The 19,525-nt window shown below is 47.0% G+C and overlaps 3 protein-coding genes across 4 annotated transcripts; 1 reads left to right on the plus strand and 2 right to left on the minus strand.

Annotated features, from left to right (window-relative positions):
- The first annotated feature begins 2,879 nt into the window (after positions 1-2,879).
- On the plus strand, positions 2,880-3,894 carry LOC119298174 (CASP-like protein 1U1). The gene is made up of 2 exons (XM_037575674.1): positions 2,880-3,233; positions 3,308-3,894. The coding sequence occupies exons 1-2, from the start codon at positions 3,115-3,117 to the stop codon at positions 3,651-3,653; spliced, it is 465 nt and encodes a 154-aa protein (XP_037431571.1). The 5' UTR covers positions 2,880-3,114; the 3' UTR covers positions 3,654-3,894.
- A 5,983-nt stretch (positions 3,895-9,877) lies between these two features.
- LOC119298175 (vegetative cell wall protein gp1-like) lies at positions 9,878-10,733 on the minus strand. The gene has a single exon (XM_037575675.1). It carries the CDS (start codon positions 10,635-10,637, stop codon positions 10,110-10,112), a length of 528 nt encoding a protein of 175 aa, XP_037431572.1. The 5' UTR covers positions 10,638-10,733; the 3' UTR covers positions 9,878-10,109.
- A 217-nt stretch (positions 10,734-10,950) lies between these two features.
- LOC119303533 lies at positions 10,951-14,480 on the minus strand. Of its 2 annotated transcripts, XM_037580662.1 has the most exons (4): positions 14,322-14,479; positions 13,976-14,188; positions 12,643-12,970; positions 10,951-11,855 (listed from the first exon to the last, which is right to left on the minus strand). In XM_037580662.1, the coding sequence occupies exons 3-4, from the start codon at positions 12,958-12,960 to the stop codon at positions 11,349-11,351; spliced, it is 825 nt and encodes a 274-aa protein (XP_037436559.1). In that variant the 5' UTR covers positions 12,961-12,970; positions 13,976-14,188; positions 14,322-14,479; the 3' UTR covers positions 10,951-11,348. The 2 variants fall into 2 exon arrangements, with proteins under 2 accessions (XP_037436559.1, XP_037436560.1); XM_037580663.1 differs by lacking the exon at positions 13,976-14,188 and having other exon boundaries at positions 14,322-14,480.
- Positions 14,481-19,525: the final 5,045 nt, after the last annotated feature.

The following is a 19,525-nucleotide window of genomic DNA, read 5'->3' on the forward strand; positions in this document are numbered from 1 at the left end:
GGGCCTCGGCGACCCTTATCCTCTCCTTCCCACGACGGGCTGCCTGTTCCCAGTGGGACTCATAGTTTGCCCGACCGGTGATGGGAAATGAGAGAATTTCTGGCTACCGGGACCGCGATGATCCAACCTAAGACGACCCGAGCGCCCGTTGAGCCAATGCTATGGAGTCATGCCGGACAGATCCGTTTGTCGGTCGGACGTTGTCCTCCCGGGAGCGGCGGAGTGCAATGCGAATCGCCATTGCCTCCTCCAACCCGCACGAGATGAGACCCCAATCGAGGATCCAGACTGGTCGGACTCAGATCCGCTTCGCGTCATGCCGGAGACGGCCAGAAATCGCCGGAGGTGAGCTTGGGTGGCGGAGGGAGTGGAAGGAAGAGGAGTGTGAAGTGGCTAGGGTTTGGTCTGGCGAGCGGATGGGGACGAATATATGTGGTGTCAGGTGGGTCAGCATGGGCCGGGTCTAACGCCCGGGCGCCCCCATATCCGTCCCATATTTGGGCTGGATATGAAGGGTGCCGGTCAGCCCGGACATTTGAGTCCTGTTTGACGCACCCGTCTTGGTTGAAATTTCATGACCGGGCGGGCCGCCCGAGAATTTGAGGAGGGTCTAAGGCGCCCAGGTGTAGATGCTCTAAAGAGAATACATAACAAAATGAGCACGTACTTGGCCTTTGCATAGTTACAATGCAGACAACCAAAAAAAACACACACACAAGAATGCCAACAAAAAGTAAAGTCATACTATAAGACCAGGCCGTTAAACAAGTTCAGATAAAACAATCATTTATGAGTTCTATGCTCATTCTTAAACTAGGCAACCCCAAGACTCAGAAATTGCATAACAGGGTTTTAGCTTTGAAGACTGGGCATCAGTTGAGTGTATTCCTCACCATTGGACCTCGCCTCTTAATCCCAGTATAATCACAAACATACATGAGCGCGTCCCAATTGTGACCGCGTCCGCGTCGCTCCCAGGGGGCGGCTCGGGCGAACCCTAGCGCCGTCGCCGCAGGCAGCCCCCACCTCCCTCCCCTCCCCTCGCCGCCGCTGGGCGACGCCGCCGGGCAAAGCCCGGGCGGCGGCCGGTGGCGGCGGGCCTTCTTCTCTCGCGCTGCGAGGGCACCGGCCGGTTCTGCGTGTTGGCCCTGGACGGCGTGCTCTGCCGGCGGTGTGCGGGCGCCGGGGCGGCGGTCCTGGGACCTTGCTGCGGCCAGGCGGCTGCTGTGGCTGAATGGGCAGCACGGCGGCCGGGGCGGGAGGTGTCGCGTCTTGCATCTAGGCGGCGCTCGAGACGAGATCCCGCGAGGTGCGGTCTTTCGGCTGCGGGCGGCGTCCCCTCCGGATCTGCAGAGGTGCTGGTCGGCGTCCCTGTGCTCCGGAGGTTGGGTGCTGGTGGCCTGTGCATGGTAGCTAGGCTTGGCTGGGCACGGCTGGATCTGGCACCTGCGGGGACCTCTCGCACGACTCTGCTCGTCGGCTCTGCGTGGTGCTGCTGCGACGACGGGCGGCAGTTGTCTGGCGCTTCTAGTTCTGGTGTGAAGGTGGGGGTGGCCAGGGTGGTGTTGCACGTGAGCTTGGTGGTCAACGGCGGAGGTAGCTTGGCGCAACGGGAAGGTGAAGCCGGTGGACGTCGGCCAGGGGATTGTGTGCTGCGCAACGCTTCGGATCTTCTCGGATTCGGAGGTGTGGAGGAGCTCCGGACGAAAGTCCAGCGCTGACCTTGGGTCGATGCCGGCAATAGCGGTGCCATGGCCATGGTGTCGTCCCCTTCTTGAAGGTGTTGCCGTGGAGCTCCATTACACGACTCTCCGGGAGAAATCCCTAGCTTCGGATGGTCGAAGCGGGCGATGACGGCGGCTACGTCGTTTCCTTGTTTGAGGCATCGTCTTGGAGAGTCAGCATGTTGCAGTTTGCATTGATCTCTTCGTCGTCGGGGACAGTGGACGTCGGGGCGGCGGCTCCGGGTGGTTTCTAATTGTGCGTCGAGATGGCGATCTCGGAAACAATGTGAGTGGCAGCTCTATGAGGTGGGGCTCTATGTCGACATTGGTTGGGTGGCATCCTTGTCCCGCTTGGGCGGTAGGGGTGTCGGCTCGGTCGATGCGTCCCAGAGGGGGCGGTCTGACTTTATGTCGGGGCGGCGGCCCCGGATGTGGTGCGACGTTCGTGGTCTGCGAGCGGTTGCCCTGAGCAGCGTGGGTTGCGGGCAGCTGGGTTGTGCGGCGTTGCTGCTCGAGGCGAGTGGTGGTATGTCGGGGCGGCGGCCCCGGAAGGCGGTGCCGGTTGATTGCACTGGGCGCGACGGAGCGGTGGATGTCGGGGCGGCGGCTCCGAGAGAATCATTGTGGCGACCAGACTCCTGCGGCAACGATGATGGTGGGAGCAATGTCGGCAATGCGGTAATGGTTGCGGTAGTCGGCTCTTCTCCGGCGTGTCCACGGTTTTGCCTCGGTTTGCTTGTTGCTGTGGAGTCGAAGCTGCGGCGGCGGGGCCCTGTGGTGTACGATGACTGGCTGCAGGTGGCTCGTTCGGCGATCTTCCGTGGCGCCAGCCGTGCCTGGTTTTGTTCTTCTGAGTTCTCCGTTAGAGTCGGAGCTGCGTTGTTTGGCCGCAAGTCGACTTGTCGTTGATAAGGGTGGGCTTTGCCCTGTGTTGTTTAGTCTATGGGAGTGGGCTTGGCCCTTGTTGTTTCGGTTTTTGCCCGGTTTCCCGTAATTAACTGGGCAATTCTCTTCTACTTAATTAATAGATGAGGCAATCTTTGCCTCCGTTTCGAAAACAAACATACATGATACAGGCCATCAATCACATCCTGTAGATCTTTTCAGAACTAAACAATTACAGTATGACTTAGATTGCATATATGTCATTTGAAGGTTTCCATGGAGTGCACATTTGGGGCTCTCGGACTTAATTTTTAACTGATCTTTGACATGGAGTAACGCTGTTTGCTTGCTCGAAAAGAAGATAGAACCCTAATAAAATGGTTGCTTGCTCACCCAAAATACATTCCCATCTTGCTTTTACAACCATCCTCACATCTTGCTTCTGCTTTTACAACCATCTTCACATCTTGCTTTTGCTCTCATCCTCTCGGCCAATTCCCTGGCAATGGCCGAGATGAGCGGAGCGAAGGCGGGCAGCCTCGCCTTGCGCATCGTGGCGCTGGCGCTGTCGGTGGGCGCCGCCGTCGTGATGGGCAGCGTCGTCTCCTACAACAGCGCTCTGGTGTAAGTTTTGGCAAAAATATTGTACCTAGTCGCTTAGAACTGGTGGTTTACCCTTGCAAGTCGTGCGCTCGCAGCTACTTCGTGGTGGGCAGCGTCGTCTCGGCCGTCTGCTCGGCGCTGGCGCTCTACCTGTTCGTCGTGCACGGGGGCGGCGGCTCGATCGCCGTGGCGCTCCTCGACGCCGCCGCGCAGGCCCTCCTGTTCTCGGCGTTCAGCGCGGCGCTCGCCGCGCGCGGCTGCTTCGCCAGCGGGGCGAACGCGTTCCGCGGGAGGGCGGGCATCGCGGCGGCCGTTGGCGCGTGCGCGGCCGCGGCCGTCTTGGTCGCGGCGCTGGCAGGGAACGCGCCCTCCCGCGCCCGCGGCGGGGGCGCTGCCGGTGGCTCTGGCTGCAAACACGGATGCTCTAGCCCCGGCTGCTAGCAGTTGACAGCGTCAGTACAAAGATTCTCGGGGAAAAACAGAGGAACTGCTTGTGGTTTGTACAACTGTAGAAATGATGATGCATTTTTTTTTGCTCTCTTATTCAATACTTGTTGTCTAATTGTTGCTGTTGCGGTTGTAAGAACGTCAACAGGGATGTTTGCGTGTGTTTGATGCAAGTATGGTATTGGAAAGGAAAAAGAATTAGGCCTTGCTACAACATATCTAGATGCGTTCTGAGTATTGCACGTCTAAATTCAAACTTGATTTTACGGTAAGACTCATGCAAACATTTTCTTTTGTCCTTTTTCCTTTTCTTTCTAGTTTGGTTGAGTAACTTAGATGTGCAATAATTAGATGTGTCCAGACAGACCCATTTTTTTTGTACATACCGGTTACAAACTCGATCTCGTGCATACTCTCTCCTAGATGCTTTCACGTGTCCCACCTCCTCATCTGACGATATCTGCTCCTCCGCTCCGTTAGTGGCTTCTCTCGACTTGCAAACGAATGCTCGCCTCCAAACTACATGCGATCCCGACCTTGGAGACGGCACTGCGGCGGGACAAGGCACTGTGACGATGGGACAAAGCACTACGATCTCGGCTTGTGGCGGGACAGGGCACTGTGGCGGCGGATGAAGTAACCAGGCCTTGGAGAGGGTGAGAGAAAGGAAAGGGATGCATCGACCGACTTGGCTGCGTGGGCCTCCACCTCAGCTAGCTTCGTCTCATCAGGAGCCGGGATCGCATGTAGTAGTTCGGAGCCGAGCGTTTGTTTCCGAGTCGAGAGAAACCATGAACGGAGAGGACGAGCAGATATCATCATATGGGGAGGTGGGATACGTGGGTATGCACGAGATGGAGTTTACAACTAGTATGCACAGAATTTTTAACATGATCAAGATGACATCTGTCCCCTGGTCTTCACTGAGGCGTGCCTATGTCTAGCTTTTTTTTTACATGTGCGCCTATGTCCAGGTTAGTGCGAGACGTAGGGCACCCTCGCCTGAAGGCGAGCGCGAAACTGGGCCCACATGCCACAACCTTGTTTTTATCTGTTTTTGCTCTCATTTTTCATTTTATGCTTTCTTTTTTTACTTTGTTTATATCTCCAAATATTCTAAATATATTTCTTACAAATAATACATAAAATATTTGAAATTTGTTAAATCTATATAGATTTTTTTCTCATCTATATGAAAAATGTATACAATATGTATGGAAACAGTTGATCATGTACTAAGAAAATTGTAAACAAGCATTTAGAAAATGTTAATCGAGTATTTGAAAAATATTAATCAAGCATTTGAAAAATGTTAAAACTGTATAGAAAAATTATTTCTCATGTATAAGAAAAATGTATACAGAAAATATAACATGTGTATTAAAACAATTAATCAAGCATTCAAAAAATGTTAAGTATGTATAGAATTTTTTTCTCATGTATATGAAGAATGTATACAAAAATATATTAATGAAAAACATTGATCATGTATCAAAAAATGATAAATGTGTATAAAAAATATTCCTAAATCTATACAAAAAATGTATGATGTACATTGAATGAAAGTATATATCAAAAAAGTAAAAAATGTTAATTCCGTATGTAAAAAATATTAAACATGTACATAAATGTTCTGATGTATATTCTGCGTCAGAAATTGTTTATTCCCATTAGAAATAATGTTTGCCGTGTATTTGAAAAATGTTGACCATGTATTAAAAAAAGTGTTCCATGTCCATTTAAAAAGTGAGAAATAAACAAAGAGAAACGAAGAAAACCTTTGAAGTGTCACAAAAATGAAGAAAACCTTTGAAAGAAAGAAAGAAAGCTAAAGAAAAGAAACAAAATAGAGAAAACCAGCAAGGAAACAAAAAAGGATCGAAAAATCAAGAAAGAAACCAAGAAAACCAACATATAGAGAAAAAGAAAATAAAAAACCGATGAAAAATAAAGGAAAGGTATAACAAAGAAGAAAATGAAAAATGAAAGCAAACCAGTGAAGATATAGAAATGATAAATAAAAACCATAAGAAAAAGAAAAAAAGAAAACATGAAAACCTGGCCCAAATAGTGAAAACCGTAAAAAATAAGACAGAAAAAAACCCGGCCCACACAGTAAAAAAACTGAACAGAGAAAACACAGCGAGAAAAATGAATGCATTCCTATAGTGATGTGCCAGCTCGGTCGCATCGCGCTTCAGACGAGGGGAGCTACCATCTCGCTATAAGTGAGATATAGCTCCCCGCGCTTCTCTGGGACTGGGACCTTCTATATAACGCATATATTGCATCATATTGGAGGGGTGCCGCACAGGCCCCAATGATGGGCCGGCAGCCTATTTAGGTGTTCTCTCTCCACGGGCTTCATTCGCGAATTATTTTTGTTTATTTCAGTTTTCAATGATTTTTCTTCATTTTTGGAGATTGGGAGCATTTTTTGCAAAGGTCCCATATAGTTTTTCAAAGTTCCTGAATAATTTTTAAAATGAAACTTTTTTTATTGAATAAGGGTATCCATTTTGAAATTTTGTTTTCATATTACAAATCGCATATTCTTAAAATTCCATAATATTTTTTTACTTTGTTAATAATTTTTAACACGGGAACAATTTTCGAAATACTAAACAAACTTCGAATTTTTCGAAAAATGGAACTCCTTCAAAATGTAAAATAACAGTAAAAACACAAAGAAAACCGGTAAAAGAAACATCATGAAAGGTAAAAATATGAACCTAAACCAGTTAGAGATCTTCAAGAAGGTTCCCCAAACTGGACTCTGTAGAATACTAAATTTGGCCGGCCCAGTTAAGCATGTAGAATTTAGTAAACATGTAGGATTTATTTTTATGCATGAATTTTAAGAAACATCATTAGTAATTATTAAGAAACATGATGAATTTGTTAATAATTTTAATATATGTAAACATGTAACATGCTTTGTTAATAAGAAACGTCATGAAACAGTATGAAAAAATCGCACAACTTTGTTAATAATTTTTAAGAAACATCATAAATTTTAGTAAACATGTAGAATTTATTTTTATGCATGTTGCACTTTTTTTAGTACACAGTGTATTTTTTGCAAATACATGTTTTGAACGCGTATTTTAATATATGTTACATATTTTTTGAATATTCACTGAACATTTTTTTCAATTGCAAGAAAACTTTTTATAACTATAAATACAATTTTCACATTAAAAACTCTTTTAAATGTCATGAACATTTTTTGAAACGTGTGAATATTTCTTAAAAAAATGATGAAGAATTATTATTTTTAATTGTACGAAATATATATTTTTATACTACGCAAACATTTGTTTACATTATATAAATACTTATTGAAATGTTAGATACATAATTTTGAAATAAGTGAATATTTTTTGAAATTACACACACATTGAATGATATGATGCAATTTTTGGAAGTGTGCATAGACATTTTTCACATTATATAAACATTTCTTTTAAATCTCATGAACATTTTCTCAGTGTTAAATATTTGTTTGAATGTTACGTACTATTTTTCAAATTCCGTCTACATTTTTTAAAGTTATGCGATTTTTTCATACTAAATAAATAATAAACCAGTCTTAACGTCTTTTAATAATAATAAAATGTGCGCTAGGAGTGAGCCCTCGCCCTCCCGTGAGATTTACTAGGAAAGGATCAAATCATACGGATAATTGATGGATCGGATTTTTTTTAGAAAGATAGAATAGAATAAAGGGATACAACAAACACCCATAGATGAAAAGAGGAAATGGATGTCCATCCTCTCCACTGTCCTTGCCGACGGGAGGCTGCACGGAAACACCACGGTTGTACAGCAAGAGCTCCAGCCTGCCGAGATAGTACCCTGATGCCTCGAGGCTGTTGGCCCAGACGAAGGGTAACGATTCACCAAGTCCACACCCAAATGAAGAGTCGCACGTGACCGAGGCTACATCAAACAACGGCTCCACCGGCGAAATCGGAGGGCATCAAAAAGCCGAGTCCACAACAGGATCGCTTCACCCTACACACGCACCACTGTGATCGCAAATGCAAGACTCCGGCACCTCCAGGTCGCACCAAGGTGACACCAACAATAGAACAAAGAGCAGCCATACCATCTCCAATCCGCTAGTCCCCGCAATCAGGAATCTTGCCCAAGATGAGGGCCTCAAGAGGCGTACAACAAAGTGTCGCCATCATCCGATTTGAAAGAAACTGGATCGATGGATTCCCCTAGAACACTTGAGGAGGAACACGACAGTGCCCTCGACGCCACCTTTAGGAAGGTTACGACGCTCACGAGCGTCGCCATCGCCAAGCCGACAAAGGTCGGGCCATGCTTTCTTCGACGACTACATTGTCCCAAGCCCGAGACCGTACCAACACACCATTCACCGGGACCCGCGGACCCCATGCGTGCGCCGCTGCCACCAATGAAGCAAGGACGTTGGGGCTCAGATCCCCAAGCATCAAGCCTCCCCAAAGCTTAAATGCCTGGCGCGCTACTTCACTCTCAGTCGCGCTCAACCTCCACATCGTGTTGACGAGCCGACCAGCACCAGATCCGTCGCCCCGACTTGCGCCTTCGGCACTGCGAGCAGGTCCATCGGTTAAGGTGACGCGCCATCGCACGGAGAGCTTGCCCAGCCGTGTCGTCAGCTGAGGTGGGTTTCGCCTATCAGCCTCATCCTATAGCGGCCATGGCTGAAGGCTGGGTAGTGGAGGGACGAGGCGGCGGCTAGGGTTCACCCATGCCCCTCCCCACCCCCTCATTCGGAATGTTAATTGATGGATCGGATATAACTATACGTCATGGGATTAGGTCAGAATTAACGGCGCAGGATAGGTCTGACAAAATTTCTATCAAACTACTAATAGGAAGGCGATTTCGGATAGAATTCACCCACACAGATAGATGATCACTATGAACTAATTCACTCTAGCTCTTTCCTCGCAAAAAAAGACCCTAATAATTGCCACATGTGTGGCACGAAACAATTTCACCCACACATATGAGTTGAAGAGATTGGACCAAACGCCCTTATGGCCACCCATTATGACATGTTCATTTTTTTGTTTCTTTCACGCATGCATGTAAACAGGGACAAAAACAGATAATGCCAACGGGAATCTTTTAGGTCTTTCAAATTTTATTTTTTGTCTCTTAAATGAAAAATCTGATTGAAAATCCGTTTTCATTATTAAATTTGTCGCGGCGAGGACTAGATCCTATATTGATATGTTTCGACGATATTTTTCAGTGGTCAAAAGTTACCATATCTATCGCACATAAATTGTTATTGTGTTTACACTGGAATTGCCATGATATGTTTCAAATACCTTTTTCTTCTACGTACAAAGTAAATTTTAACATGTTATAAAAACAAAAATTAAGAAACTAAACTTGCCATGGAGAAGTACTAAAATTTAGCATGATCCATGAAATAATTTTGACATGGTTCATAATTAAAAAGAAATTTGTGGTCAATTACTTTAAAAATGCATAATCAATGTTTCAAATTTGCCATGAACCAAAAATTAAAATTTTCATGAAAACTATTTAAATTTGCCAGGATACATGCACTAAAATTTGCCATGGTTTATCTAATAAATAATTGCCATGATTAAATACTAAAATTGCCATGATACATAAACTAAAATTATCATGATGAATTGCTAAAAAATTGCAATGATACATGAATTAAATTTGTGATGGTTAATTGCCATGGTCAATTAATTAAATTTTCCATGAAAAATAGTTGAAATAGCTTTAAACCTAGAAGAAAGAATAGATGAAACATATATCATGACAACTTTAGTAAAAACATTATGCTGACTTTAGTGTAACATCGATAAAAAAATAGTCTAAACATATCAATATGAAATCTAATTTGGAAGATCTCGAACTAGTTTTGATGATCTCTTTGAGACAAATTTAATGATCAAAATGGATATTTAATCAGATATTTTTAAAAGTTAAAAACATTTTGAAGTCACTAAAATATCCGCTAATTCTGATGCGGCAAAATGGTTGGTTATAAAGGCGTTTGGACGATGTTGCTTCATGTGAAGCGTGTGGCACTTGTCATGAAAAAAAATCATCTAGTCTCAGTACTACCCCCTCCGTTCCTAAGTATAAGTTTTTATAGAGATTTCAATATAGACTACATACAGAGCAAAATAAATGAACTTCACTCTAAAATGCATCTACATATATTTGTATGTGGTTCATAGTGAAATCTTTCCAAAGACTTATATTTAGGAACGGAGGGGTAGAACCCAGAGGTGACAAAATTCGTGCTTATCATGGGTGGCAAAATTTTACACCGGAACAGGGAGCCGCGGCCGATCCTCTTTATTTGAAGCAGCTGGAAGGTACACATAGTAGTACTACTACGCTATTTTACAGCGGATCTCGGTCACCGTCGTGGCCGGCGGCCCTGCGCGCGCTTACTCACACGAAGGGAGGCGGGACGTCGGACGGCTGCGGAGGCACCACCTCGGGCGGGGTGCGCGGTGGGTCCACCTCCGGCGGCGGCGTCGGGATCACGTCGGGGTTCGGCGGCACGGCCGGGATCTCCGGCCTCGGCGGCGATGGCACGAACGGCCCCGGCTGCTCTGGGCTGGGAGGCGTGCCCGGCACCGGCGCGCCAGGCATCGGCACGTCCACGCCCGGGGGCGCGTTGAACTCCGGCGGCATGTCGATGCCTGGCATCTCCTGCGGCGGCCGCGCCGTGCCCGGCATCTCCTCGGGCGGCTGGGCCGTGGCCGGCACCTCCTCGGGCGACGGCACCGCGGGGAACCCCGGCGGCGTCGGCCCCGGAGGAAACCCCGGCGGCGTGGTGGAGCTGCACCGGACGCCCACGCGCCGACCGGAGCACGCCGTGCCGCGCAGGCGAGAGCGCAGGCCGCTGCTCCCCGCGGCCGCGGCCGCCGTGCACCAGGCCGGCAGCGACGCCCTCGCGAGGCTCACCGACATCATCACCTGCTGCCCGGAGCTAAGCCAAGGTCGATGATACAGTCTACAAAAGCAAAAGCGGGTGCGCAACTGCGCAAGGAGAGAACCACGGAGCAGAGGCAAGCGGCAGTGCCGACGCACTTTAACGGCCTTCACGTCGACACGCGTTCGGCGAGGAGACGCGCGGCGCGCGCCATGGCACGTGGCCCGCGCGCCGCGTGCCGGGACGAGGCGGACACGTGCCCGCATGGCCGGACGATCGAGTTTCGGTACTGCCTGGTCGGTCGACTCCAAGCTTATCACTTTCAGAGAGTGATAAAAATTGATCCCCGGAGAATGATCTTGAAGTAAAAGTAATAGTAATAATCTTGGAGCAGATCAGTGAGTAGATGGATTTACATTTACATAGATAGAAAAGGCAAGGCCAGCACTAGTTGTAGTAATTCAGGAGAGTCAATGGCCCAACGCTACTGGACTGGAGTCTTGAGGAAGGCGATGACGTGCGCTGCAGAGCTCTCTCTACGTCGGCAATGGAGCTGGAGCTGCTGCTGCATCGACTACACAAGACGAACGAACAAAATTCTTCTCTTGCCGAAAGGAAAAAACAGAGAGCTCCACGGCACATCGGCCTCCATTATTTCGCAGCGCCATGCGGTGTTCGTCTGTCTGGACTGGACCGGACCGGAGTCACCTCGATGAGTGATGATTAAGCCGTCGGCGAGACGAGGATCGGACTCAGGAGGAGAGCAGGCGGCGGAGCTGGAGGAGGTGCTCCTCGTTGGAGATGTTGAGGGAGAGGCGCAGGTTGGTGAGCAGCGACTCCTGCTCCCACGTCAGCGGCCCGGACGCGTGCAGCGCGCGCACCGTCGACCGGTACGCCTCCAGCTCCAGCTCGTGCACGTCCACGCCCGCCGGCCCGCCGTCGCTCAGCGCGCCGTCCGAGTCCGACGACGACCACGCGGCGCGCGGGGAGGCGGCCACCACGCGCGACTGTGCGTCGCCGCGCCCCACGGAGCAGCAGCCCCCGTGCCGGCCGCTGCTGACGCCGACGCCGCCAGCGTCGTCGTTCGCGGCGCTGCAGCTCGCCACCGAGCACTCCGCGGCGGCGGCCTCTTCCCTGGCCACCTGGAAGAGTCTCCTCTGGCTTGGCTGAGGAGAGAAATCAAGAACTTCGGACGATTTCCTCTTCTTGCCTGATCTTCTCAGCACATCAGCAGGCAGCTGCTTGCCCCTTCGGGTCACCTGGAGAAGATGGATAAACAGTGAGAAAAGTTTGAGAAATTGCACAACTGTTGAACAGTCGGAAGAAAGTGTGACGCCTCAGTTACAGACAGAAGTCTGGCAGTGGACAAATTATGAGATTTGGTGGCAATTTGTACAATTCATTCATGGTGGTGCCGACCAACATATTGTATCTATCGTCAGTGTGTGCGTTTGCTTCCTTCAGAGCTTAGGTACAGGTTGAATTACTTCAACTGAGCTACATTTTTCCTCCTTAAAAGCAGCAAATGCTTCAACTGCTTGGTAGCTACATTTGCAGAGAAAAACAGAAAAGCAATGCGCAGGAACACCTCCACTACTCATCAAAAGTAGTGAAATCAAGCTGAGTTGATCCCATCTCAGCCGTGCTAGTTCAAAATTGCCCATCAAGCATGTGGACTTGATATAAGCATTTTCCAGGACTTGATTAAAGTACTGAACTCTGCAAACCTTTTCCCTTCCTTCTAGTCTTCTAGGGCATGGCTATTTCAGCACAAGCTAAAAAAACTCATGTCTACGGCCGGTCTAGTCCTCCCCTTCTACTTCTAAAGGTGCCTAGCAGTGACCATATTCCTAGAGTACCGAAATAACAAGCAGCTTCATGGGTAGTAAGTAGCAAGAAAGAATTCTAAGTAACAACAATGGATATATAATGTGACCAGAAACATCATGAAAGAGTATGAACTATTAACTGTCGAATAAGCGACTCATTTCAGAGATGAAAAGTACCACATTTACATGCTGCAGGAACTAACTGGATGTTGCTTACCTTGTTATCAGCTGCAGGGAACTGCTTGCCATAAGGAGGAGCTGTGGGAGCATCTTGTGGTTGTGGAACCCTCAAGCTAGAAATGTGGAACTCTTTCAACTGGATGCAGTCGGCGAGCCTGATGACAAAGTAATCATTCTTCACAATCTTTGCAATCTTGCCAAGCTTCCATGTGTTATGATCAAACACCTCGGTCACATCTCCAATGATCCATCTGCATCTTGTCTGATGAACAACAGCTGGTTGGTTTGGCCTGAAACCATAGCCCCTCTGCACCGTGACCGGATCGGCCTCCCTAAAACTGTTTTTCAGCTTCATGATTCTACTCCTGCACAATGGGAGGTAGTAACAAGGTCAAGATATGCACCGGCAGAGCAGCACTGAAAAGAAAGGACATAAATATAATATAATCTTGTTCTCCCTTAATGGATCCAACCAAAAAACAGGATAATTGTGATTGATCATATGCAAATATCTGAATATGTCATAGCAAAAATTGACTAGTCGTCCACTGCCAATCAATTTCGGCATGGGAAAGGATCACCAATGATCTACAGAAAAATTCTGATTGTATGTGTACATGTCCATGTAGTTAAACTGAATTGGGACAAAGAGTCAACACCAATTCAGATCCATCTCCCTGTAGGAGCTCAGAACATGAACAGCTGCTCAAATTCAGAAGTTTCATCAACGTAGGAACAGAACCAAATTGGACCCCTTTAACACAAAAAAACAGAACAGAAGTAAACACCTAATCCAGGCTAAACCGATCGATCTCCCAATCCAGATCCACTGGCATATTCATGGACGCATCAGAACCAGGAACACACGAGATCGATCAACAGAGAACACACACAAGAACGGAAGGAAATTCCGGCGCAAGGAAACCCAACAAACCAAGTCATCATCAGGACAGAAAAAGGATCAGTTTTCGTCAACAAGAAACATTCAGCAGTTACCAACTTGACTTGGTTTCATTCAGTTCTCGTTTTACCCCAATACTCGATCGGGATTCCCAGCTAAAAAAGACGAAGCACAAAACAAGGTGGAAACCAAGAGCAATCCATCCACAGAACTCGGAACACTTGCAGCCGGTGGAAAAAAACACAAACATTGGGCATTGACGATCCAAAGCCATCAAAGGCCGGGAAATGGCTGCGTGCAGAAACAACAAGAGCAGTCCGGAGAGAAACAGATTGGTACATCGAACTGGAAACGGGCAGCGGGCAGCTCGGATTGGGATCAGGAAGTGCAGGGGATCCATCCGATCCTCGCCGGACAATCCCATCAAGATGCAGAAATTAAACGGGGAAGTAATCCAGTCGTCACCAACCTGCGGCAGAGCTGTGGGTGGATGCGGCTTGGCCAATCCCAGGAACGGGAGAGGAGAGGAAGCAAGGCAACCTCGGTATGGTGAGTGCGAATCCTCCTCCTCCTCTGATAGATTAATCCCCAATTGGGTTGCTCCTCCAACCCAACCCAATTGGGATTAAGCCGCGGGGGCGAGGGCAGAGGGAGGGAGGGAGGAGACAGGCAGCACTTGTTTCTGGTAAAAGGAAAAAAGGGAAATAAAACCGAGCTGCGGAGAAATCACCACCACCGAACCCCAAGAATAGAAAGCGAGGAGATTTGGAAGGAGCAATAGTGGAGAGAAATTTGGAGACTGATCGGCGACCAACCTGGGAGGGGCGGAGGAGGATTAATCAGTAATCGCTGGGGCGGTTACGGGGCGAATGAGGTGGATGGATGGACGGAGGGAGGGCCAGCCGGGCCTCCCCTTGGAACTGGCGTGCTTTCTTGCTGCTTGCTGATGGTTGTTCTTTCCTTCTGTTGTGTTCTTGGCTCTTGTTTCCTCCCTCCTTCTCTACATTTTTTTTCTGATTATTTTATGCCTCCTTAAAATAGGTTACTTTTTGAGCATTGGCTAATGGAGATGTTTGATGTGAGCTGCCAATTGATGTCTTGACTAGCAATGTGCTTGTGCGTTGCAACGGATCCAAAGTAAAATACATGTTCACAAATTTGAAAAAAAAACACTCTAGTTTTGATATACATATATCACTAAAAAATATATTGTGTTTCACTCAAAATATACTCCTCGGGTTGTTTTGATGAGGTGAGAGAGGGATGTGGTTGGTTTCAAGATACTAATGGGTTTTCTGCAAATTGGAGCATAGGAGTGGGATTCTTGTAAAAAGGCCACAACTTACCTCACAGTCGTTAGATGCACATCTAATGGTCAGAAATGACGGATGAAAGACACGCCATCATCATCAACTGAGTCTTTTATAAGAGTAGAGAAATGCTGATGAATGGCACGAGTTGGGGAGTCTAGCTGAAGGTCCCGCATGTCGGGTCGGGTCACGAATTTGAAACATCTTACCATTGATTTTGTGAGAAACGACGTGGATGATGTGCTCTTTGCAATTCGCAAAGACCAGAATTTGTTGGCCTGGTTATGTGAAAAAAGCAGGCTAAAATATTTTTGTCTCGCTTCTCGAACGAGCAACTAGCTAAACTCGAAGAGCACAAAAGGCCACATCACAGCCGAAGCCGAACACCTTGAGAGAACGACCATAATATCATCATCCCAACTAGATCTACGCACCATCCATCAAAAATGCCGACGAAATGACAAGTGGAAGGTGGGAACCATCCGAACCCGACCAAGGAAGACGTTGTTTAAGGGCCTATTCGACAGCTCTCCGCTCCTGGAGCGGTCGGAGCGGGAGCGTCCCAGCGCCTATTTGCGCGGAGTGGCCAAAGTGGCGCTCCGTGTACTCCTATATTTTGCGGAGCTAGATGATTGCCGAACAGGCTCTAAGAGGGGCCAGCGATGGAGTACATTGTGCCCCAAAGGTTCATGCCCACGCTTCACAGTAGTGACCACCGTCGAAGCAACGCAACCCCTCCCCGCCACGCGCGCGCACACACACCGCAGCACTTACATAATTCATGGTAGCACATGGTATGTGTGCCTAGTAAATTAAGATTGAAATTAGAGGGGAGAAACAACAATTGCGTGATGGAAAAAATTATTATCACCAAGTGAAACACGCGTGAAGTGCTTTCGTGCAGTGTACTGCTACCCACCCAGGCCAAGGGTATGTATGCTTCACGTTCTCCTGGGAGAATTGGCGACGAGAACAATGCTGCATCTCGCTAGCGAGGTTGCTTCCTGGTGTGATAATTGTGCGACAGCTTTCCTCGTTGGTGTGTTTAAGCTAAGCTAATATTATCATCTGATGCTTCACCCTAAGCCTAATTTAAGACAAGAAAACAAGTCTACAACAACACCAGGCTGGTTTAGCGTCTTGCAGGTTATTACTACTTTCTTTCTGATGAATTGTTTCTGGAGAAGTACTTCGGTACAACCCCCCCTCCCCCTAAAACGTATATTGGGTAGGATGGTCGTTTCATCTTTGATATAGGAATACCCGCCCGTCGCCGTACGTCCACCCGCGTTGCCGTACACATGTCTGTGTATGCCGCACCCGTCGTCCGTACACTAGCCCCCCCTATACCATACGTCGCCGTTGTATACTGATCAACTAATTATTTTAGGGATGATGTTTCATGATGTTCGATTGATCTTAGAATTTGTTTGACATGTACAGATGGAGAAGGAGACCGATTATGATGGCGATGATTACGACGACGACAACGGATCCTCGTCATTGAATATGGACCAACCTGCAAGTTTCGATGAACCTTATAGTGGCAATGTAAGTATGATCAACATTGATAAAAAAAACATTAAAGACGATCAACCGCATAGACACTTACATGTATTTTTTCGCATCATGCAACTACATGATGATAACGATGATGATTTGGATATAGATGATTCATTTGCTGAAAGTGCACTCCAGGTATGTTTTAAAATATGTAGGACAAGAAATGACATAATTACTGCATGAGCACTTACATGTATTTTTTTGAAATGTGCGCAGATGGACGCGGACGGGGACTTTGAGAGGAATATTGTGGATGATGAAAGTGACAAATAGCACGTTGATGCATCTCATGATGACAGCTCAAGCAAAGTAAGTTTTGAAACTTACATATATTAAATATTAAAATAATAACTGACTGACATACATGGTTATATGCCTTATTTTTACAGGGAGATGTTAATGGTCCTAGCGGGATGGATGAGCATGTTGTTGATGATGATTTTAATTTTGACATCGCATTTGATGAATATCAACAAGATTCATTGGACAGGTATTGGAAGGTGATGAGGAAGACGTTCAGGTCATTAGGAGAGGCTTACACTTTCTATAACCAGTACGCTAAGGACCATGGTTTCAGTGTTAGAAAGGACTCGCGGAAATTTTTGAAAGGTCCTGAGGGAGGTATGCGCTTGAGGAGGTATCTGTGTTCGAGAGCTGGAAAACGACAGGTAAAATTTTGTACAATGGAAGGCAGGACTGTTGGGGAACATAGCAAGCAATTTCAAAAAAATTCCTACGATCACGCAAGATCTATCTAAGATATGCATAGCAACGAGAGAAGGGGAGAGTGTGTCCACGTACCCTCGTAGACCGAAAGCGGAAGTGTTAGTTAACGCGGTTGATGTAGTCGAACGTCTTCGCGATCCAACCGATCAAGTACCGAACGTACGTCACCTCCGAGTTCAGCATACGTTCAGCTCGATGACGTCCCTCGAACTCTTGATCTAGCAGAGGGTCGAGGAAGAGTTCTGTCAGCACGACGGCATGGTGACGGTGATGGTGATGTGATCCGCGCAGGGCTTCGCCTAAGCACTACGACGCTATGACCGGAGGAGTAAACTGTGGAGGGGGGCACCGCACACGGCTAAGAGAACAATTTTTGTGCCTTTGGGGTCCCCCCCGCCCCGTATATAAAGAAGGTAAGGAGGAGGCCGACCACAAGGGGCGCGCCAAGGAGAGGGGAGTCCTAGTAGGATTCGGCCCCCCTTTTTTCCTTCTACCGGAGGGGGGAAAGGGGAAGTAGAGGGAGTAGGAGAAGGAAAGGGGGTGACGCCCCCTTCCCTAGTCCAATCCGGCCTCCTCCCTTGTGGGGGGAACACCAGCCCCTTGTGAGCTGGTTAGCCTCCCTCCTATGGCCCATATGGCCCATATCTTTCCCCGGGGGGTTCCGATAACCCCTCTGATACTCTGGTATGTACCTGATACACTCCAGAACCCTTCCGGTGTTCGAATACTACCTTCCAATATATCAATATTTACATCTCGACCATTTCGAGACTCCTCGTCATGTACGTGATCTCATCCGGGACTCCGAACAAACTTTGTTCACCAAAACACATAACTCATAAATACAAATCGTCATCGAACGTTAAGCGTGCGGACCCTACGGGTTCGAGAACTATGTATACATGACCGAGACATATCTCCGGTCAATAACCAATAGCGGAACCTGTATGCTCATATTGGCTCCTACATATTCTACGAAGATCTTTATCGGTCAAATCGCATAACAACATACGTTATTCCCTTTGTCATCGGTATGTTACTTGCCCGAGATTCGGTCGTCGGTATCATCATACCTAGTTCAATCTCGTTACCGGTAAGTCTCTTTACTTGTTCTGTAATGCATCATCCTGCAACTAACTCATTAGTCACATTGTTTGCAAGGATTATTATGATGTGCATTACTGAGAGGGCCTAGAGATACCTCTCCGATACTTGGAGTGACAAATCCTAATCTCGATCTGTGCCAACCCAAAAAACACCTTCGAAGACACCTGTAGAGCATCTTTATAATCACCCAGTTACGTTGTGACGTTTGATAGCACACAAGGTGTTCCTCCGGCATTCGAGAGTTGCATAATCTCATAGTCAAAGGAATATGTATAAGTCATGAAGAAAGCAATAACAATAAAACTTAACGATCATTATGCTAAGCTAACAGATGGGTCTTTTCCATCACACCATTCTCCTAATGATGTGATCCCGTTCATCAAATGACAACACATGTCTATGGTTAGGAAACTTAACCATCTTTGATTAACGAGCTAGTCTACTAGAGGCTTACTAGGGACACTGTGTTTTGTCTATGTATCCACACATGTATCAAGTTTCTGGTTAATACAGTTCTAGCATGAATAATAAACATTTATCATGATATAAGGAAATATAAATAACAACTTTATTATTGCCTCTAGGGCATATTTCCTTCAAGGACCCACAGGCTCAGAGCGGAGAGTCGATGCTTCTACGATGCGCATATAACTTTGAAGCTTGATAAAGAGCGTGCCATTTGGTATGTCAGCAGTTTCAGTGATGATCACAGTCACGTTCTAGCTAGACTGGATGAAGTCCCGTTTCTCCGGTCTCATAATCAGATCAAAGAATTTCAGAAAGTTGAGATCTTAACTATGGCAGGTGTTGGAATTAGGAAACATATGATTTATGATAACTTCGTCAGTAGGTGCGGGTCGTATTCCAAGGACGATTTTGGGAGGAAGAAGCTTTATGACATGTTCTATAGAGAGAAAATGAAGTTGCTTGCACAAGGTGATGCAGACCCTGCAATTGGGATCATGATGACCAGAAAGGACAGGGATCTAGATTTCTTCTTTGAGCACATCGTCGATTATGAAGGAAGGCTAAAAAACCTATTCTGGTGTGAATCTCAATCATGGCCAGACTATATTAACTACGATGATGTGACTGTATTCGACGACACATACATGATGAATAGGTATGGCATGGCATTTATACCTTTTGTTGGTCTGAACAACCACTGTTGCACCACAATGTTCGGTTGTGCTATTGTGTCTGATGAGATGGAAGATACATACGTCTGGCTGCTTCAGACGTTCTTGAGAGCTCACTGTCAGAAAAAGCCCAGGTGAGTAATTACTAATGGAGATGCAGCTATGATAAAGGCC

The sequence above is a fragment of the Triticum dicoccoides genome, chromosome 5A (assembly GCF_002162155.2).
Source record: "Triticum dicoccoides isolate Atlit2015 ecotype Zavitan chromosome 5A, WEW_v2.0, whole genome shotgun sequence".
Taxonomy (NCBI): Eukaryota; Viridiplantae; Streptophyta; class Magnoliopsida; order Poales; family Poaceae; genus Triticum; species Triticum dicoccoides.